This window comes from Medicago truncatula, chromosome 3 (assembly GCF_003473485.1).
Source record: "Medicago truncatula cultivar Jemalong A17 chromosome 3, MtrunA17r5.0-ANR, whole genome shotgun sequence".
NCBI lineage: Eukaryota > Viridiplantae > Streptophyta > Magnoliopsida > Fabales > Fabaceae > Medicago > Medicago truncatula.
The window spans coordinates 34,811,465-34,817,696 of NC_053044.1; the positions used below are offsets into that span (position 1 = coordinate 34,811,465).

The 6,232-nt window shown below is 31.1% G+C and overlaps 1 protein-coding gene across 1 annotated transcript; it reads left to right on the forward strand.

Annotated features, from left to right (window-relative positions):
* Positions 1–1,001: 1,001 nt before the first annotated feature.
* Positions 1,002–4,536, forward strand: LOC11411359 (proline transporter 1). Its single transcript, XM_003600790.3, has 7 exons — positions 1,002–1,300; positions 2,391–2,615; positions 2,720–2,814; positions 3,072–3,261; positions 3,474–3,598; positions 3,686–3,901; positions 3,987–4,536. The coding sequence occupies exons 1-7, from the start codon at positions 1,219–1,221 to the stop codon at positions 4,362–4,364; spliced, it is 1,311 nt and encodes a 436-aa protein (XP_003600838.1). The 5' UTR covers positions 1,002–1,218; the 3' UTR covers positions 4,365–4,536.
* The last annotated feature ends 1,696 nt before the right edge of the window (positions 4,537–6,232 follow it).

The window sequence follows — 6,232 nt, forward strand, 5'->3', positions numbered from 1 at the left end:
CTAAACTCACGAGAATTACGGATCTGACATAATATATATAGAGGTTTAAAATAAATTCATAATTAATTTTTTTAACATAAATGAAAAAAACAACATATATAAACAACCTCTACAAAAAAATCAACATATTTTAACGAGTCGAAAGTTTAAATATAGTTTAAAAAGGACATGAAGTTTTCATCTTGATTAACTGAACTCTACAACTATTTATCATAAATGCTTATAATTAAACTGTTTTTTTTTTTTTTTAATTCTCACCTAAAATTTTGAAACTCTAATGAACGTTTTGGGACATAATCATGATCACTGCATATACTATAAGAATTCCTTAAATTACTAACTAATTCAAAATTGCAGATAAAAACAAAATAACAACCTATGTTTATTTTTATTTTTTTTTAATAACAAACTATGGTTAGCGTTGCACATGTTAAAACAACTAATAGTGGTAATTTTTTCTTGAAAAACAACAATTATATTTATTCAAAGATTTTATATTTAATATTAAATGTACAAGTTCCAATGCAAAATTTCTATCTTAAACTTCTTAACATGTGCAAATTTTCACATGATAGAAAAAACATTTTTTTAATAACACTAACAATATAACATTTTAGAAACAAATTTATTTAAGAATATAACTAAAATAATGAAAAATCCAGTCAAAAAAAATCAAAAGTATTCTTTACAGGTTTAATAATTTTCTGAGAATTATTTAATTATCATTATTATGTATTGGAACTAGTAAATTTTTGGTCAAATTTAATTATTATTATTATTTATGGAACCAGTAAATTTTTGGTAAAATTTAATTTAATTATTATTATTATTTATTGGATTGGAGACTATATTATATTTTTGGTTAAAATTAATTCAAAAATAAAATAAAATTGTTAGTCAACAAGCATAGAAGAAAAGAATTAAAAAAAATATAAGGAAAACAGTTTTTTTGTTAAAAGAAATACTAAAATAGGGGGATATCGATACGATTTGATTGGTTGTTACGTTGAAGGTCACACTTAAAATGCTTATATATAGAAGACAGGGTATTTGAGATCTCTCATAACGCTGGTTGATTCTTATCAACAACTTCAAAACAGAATATAGGTGAGAAGGTGAGAAGAGTTAGGAGAAGAAGTTGCTTAAATTTACGGTTTCGCTACCGTCCAAGTGCAACGACAACAACAATTATCACCACCACTTACGTTAACATCAACAATGGGCAAAGGAGGAGGTGATCCTAACAAGATTCATGACGATGGTGTTGAAATCCCAGAAACTGCTCATCAAATTAGCACTGGTTTGTATCTCACACCATAACCTTGTTTTTTTTTTTTGTTAAATAATTTTTATAGGTTTTCTAATCGTTTTATATTTAATTTTGAGAGTTTTTATTTATATATTTATTTCGAAAATTCCCATGTTTATGTTTATGGAGTCCGAGGTTCATGTCGTTGCTGAAACATTATAGTACGACATATTGAAGAGGAAGAACATGACGCACATGCGGAGTTGCAGATGCAATGCAATCTCTATGTTTTTGTTTTCCTTTTCAAACCCGGTCAAATCTGGGAATTTTCAAAATTACCCTTTTGTAGTTTACCTGTATTTCTTTATTTTACATATAAGAGTCAACATCAACCATGACTGAATTTTTATTCTGCTCACCTGTTTGTGACATGATCAATTAAATAATTTTTTATTTCTGTGCCAAAAAAAAAGATTTGTTTTGTTGTACGTGTCTATTATTAAAAGGATTTAATTAATATTTATTGTTGTTGTATATTTATTTTACACATTATTGTCAATCTTTACTAAAAAAGAAGAGTTTAATGATGCAGATTGATAGTCTAAAACACACAATCCATCAAAACATTTACACTGATTACATCAATAAATATTTTTAATTTATGTGACAATTTTAAATGTTTTAATAAATCGTTTGTGTAAAGTGTTTTGAAAAGTCAACTCATCACCATTAAACTCAAAAAAATATCATAAGACGCATTGGTATAAAACTTGTCAACCAATAATAACCTGTGATATGTGTGGTTGTGTTTGTTTTAAGATTATTATTCACATGTTAATAAAAAATTTAGAATATATATACCACAAAGTTAAAATTAAATTAGTAAAATAAAAAACTAGAAAAAAGATTAGTTAATTGAAGAAGTGTATGGTTATAAAAAAATAAAAATAAGAAGTGTATGGTTATAAAAAAATAAAAATAAGAAGTGTATTTAAGGGGGTGTGAATCCGTTTCTTCTCAAGAGTGAATGAATAGTCAAAGAAAACTGATATTAGGGGCCAGGAAGTCAAAAGGGGGGGTGTGAAGTCGTTTTCTCTCACTATCATTTACAATTATTTGTATTTTTTTATAATCTTTGCAGATTCATGGTTTCAAGTGGCATTTGTTCTCACTACTGGAGTCAACAGTGCCTATGTGCTTGGATACTCAGGGACCATTATGGTTCCACTGGGATGGGTAGGAGGTGTAGTTGGTCTTGTTCTTGCTGCGGCGATTTCACTCTATGCTAATGCTCTCATTGCTATGCTCCATGAATATGGAGGGACAAGACACATTAGATACAGAGATCTTGCTGGATATATATACGGTAAATAAGGCTAACAAAATACATTGGAATTTTCTTTTTTATCTGTCATATTATTTTGTTACTGCTACTTATGTTAATTTTCATTTTTTTTTTTTTAATTGTAGGCAAAAAGGCATATTCTATCACTTGGACTCTGCAGTATATCAATCTTTTCATGATAAATACTGGTTACATCATTTTAGCTGGTTCAGCCTTGAAGGTAAGACAAATTTATGAACCATTCAATCAAAATTGTATATTCTTAATTTTCTCGCCACTCAATTTAGTCCTGACAAAAAAAAAAAATTCAATCTTTCTTTACTCAATGTTATGGATTAATTTGAGTATTATTTTTTGTAAAGGACTAAAAGACTGCGAGAAAATTGTAAAGAACCGAATTGAGTCTGTACTCATTAGTTTATAAATTGTGTTGTAGTGACTTTTTTTTGACACCGGTTTTACGATTACCGTGTGCAGGCTGCTTATACCGTGTTTCGAGATGATGGTGTACTGAAGCTTCCGTATTGTATTGCTATAGCTGGAATTGTGTGTGCAATGTTTGCCATTTGCATTCCTCATCTTTCAGCTCTTGGAGTTTGGTTGGGAGTTTCAACAGTCTTCACCTTTGTTTACATTGTCATAGCATTGGTGCTATCAATTAAAGATGGTAATAATATCTCATTTCTGTGATTGCAAATTAATCATTCATTCACTTGTAGTAATTAACTACCATCAGTTATACACTAGGATACAGTTTGAAGCATATTACAGAATGTTTAAATTATAAAAAATTCTTAGCTGTTAACTTTATAAATCTGAATATATAGTTTGATTTGAGTTGATACACATTTCTACAACTAACCAACAATACATTGCCAGGAATGAATTCACCTGCTCGAGATTACGCTGTTCCAGAACATGGTGTAACTAAAATATTCACAACAATTGGGGCGTCTGCTAGTCTAGTGTTCGCATACAATACCGGCATGCTTCCTGAGATACAGGTCAGATAGAAGCTTATATATTTGCATATCTTATTAAGTTTCAAGTTTAATACAAAACTGAGATTTATTTGTTAATGTAACTTGCAGGCCACAATTAAGCAACCAGTTGTCAAGAACATGATGAAATCCCTGTGGTTTCAGTTTACCATTGGACTTGTACCAATGTACATGGTTACCTTTGCAGGATACTGGGCTTATGGAAATAAGACAGAAACCTATTTGCTGAATAGTGTGAACGGTCCAGCTTGGGTGAAAGCTTTGGCCAATATTACAGCCTTCCTTCAATCAGTCATTGCATTACATGTACATAAATCTAAACTAAATCTTTTGCTACACTTAAATGTTTTATTCAATTTGTGTTTAATAACCTGTGTTTTATTTCTGTCAGATATTTGCAAGTCCGATGTATGAGTATTTGGATACTAGATTCGGGATCAGTGGAGAAGCAATGAAAGCTAAGAACTTGTCATTTAGAGTCGGAGTAAGAGGTGGTTACCTGGCCTTCAACACATTCATAGCTGCTCTTCTGCCATTCCTTGGAGATTTCGAGAGCCTCACAGGAGCGATCAGCACGTTTCCGCTTACATTTATTCTTGCAAACCATATGTACTATAAGGCGAAGAAGAACAAACTATCAATTTCACAGAAGGGCGGCCTCTGGGCCAACATTGTTTTCTTTAGCCTCATGTCTATTGCTGCAACTGTTGCGGCAATACGGCTCATTGCAGTAGACTCCAAAACATACAGTCTATTTGCAGATATTTGATCAAACTCTTAACTCTTTCAGCAGTTTACTTTATTAAACTTTTATATTCTTTCAGCAATTATAAATGCTTTCATTGTTGGCTAGAATTTGCTTGCGGAATATTGTATTATTGTATTCTGTTGAAAAGACAACTCTTAGTCAATAATATTAAAGACAGTTCTAACTTCAAATACACAGGTTTTGACAGTAATTAAGCAATGTACAATGCACAATGCACCATATAGTGTATGAGTGTTACTCTATCAGGTTCTGTTGGTCAAGTCAAGTAATCAAGAAGACAATAAAAAAATAATATGAGAATTATAAGGTAAGTCAATGGGAAGAGATAATTAATAATACATCACTGAACTTAGAGTCAAAATGTCAAACCCATAAAACGAGGGGCACATACTTCCATGGATATTTCTACCATAGATTCTCGCAAATTTTCCCAACTAACTATACCACAGAGTCATCTGATTTTATTTTAAAACTAATTATTGTACTTTAATTTTTAGTTTATCCCCATGTTCTCCTTCTTATCCCTTTCTTTAATCTTTCCTTGTGATTCTCCTTTTTATCCGATTTTTAGTTTAATTTTTTTTATTGTTTATCCCTTCAAAACTGATTTCCTATTTTGCAAATAATAAACTCCGTTTGTTCCTTCTTATCTTATTCTAATGTCGGATAAGAAAATACAAAATTTATCTTATAAACAACCTAGTCTTCTAATGTCATGTATTTTCTTTCATTGTTGAAACATATATAAAAAGCACCAGGCATGTGCAAAATTTGAAATTGAGATGTAATGTAATGTCACCTCATTTAATAGCTAATGCATAGTGCGTTACCAGACATCAACTTAACAAAATTGCTGATGGAATTGAGAAGAATTATGAGAGGAACTCTAAGGTACTGAGTATCATAAATAAGCCCTATAATCTGAAAACCACCATCCTTTAGGTGCAAGAAACCTATCTTCGTTCAATATTGCTAGAGCATTTGGAAGAAGCAAGAACCCCTCATAGTTCACAAACCCATCTCCCTGCACTGAAATGAAACCGACCCCATCATGTATATTGACTCTAATGAGCAAAGATTCCATTTCTAGGGATATAAAGAGACTCATTATCTCTGAAATATACTTGTGTCGGTATGTGTTGGTATCGTGTCAGTGTCAATATGTGTTAGACATCAGATATGTCTTCGATGCAAATTTCATTATAAAAAATTGACTCACAAGTTACAAATAATAGTAAGTCATATCGTATATTACAAGTTTATAGTCGGTCGTATTAAAATGGTTATTGTTTTAAAATTGAAGTTCAATTAGCTAAAAATCAATAGATTTCAACTTTACGCTATATTTCAATTTGAAGCATAGGATTCAACTTTACACTCACCAATACCGAATTCAGAAACTATGTGCAAGCCAATCTCACAACGCACCGTTTTTATGGTTTAAGAGAAGAATAGTTGTTGGATTCGATCTAAAACCCCCACTCTAAGCAAACCAAAAACTGCCCAAAATACATGGACCCAAATAATTGTAAAAAATAGGTTAAATACATCTCCGGATCCTTTAAGTTTCTAAGGTTTTAGATAGGTCATTTAAGTTTTGGGTTTGTTTCGGATAGGTCCTTTAAGTTTCTAAGGTTTCAGATAGGTCCTTTAAGTTTCGAGTTTGTTTCAGATAGGTCCTTTCGAAAAACCTCTGTTAAGCCAAAATTGATATGTCCGTTAAGCCAAACTTGATCTGGTTGGGGAAAAAATTGACGCTAAGTGTCAGAGAGAACCACCTCACCACTTAATGGACATATCAGTTTTGGCTTAACGGACATAACAACTTTGGCTTAACGGAGGTTGACAGAAATGACCTATCCGAAACA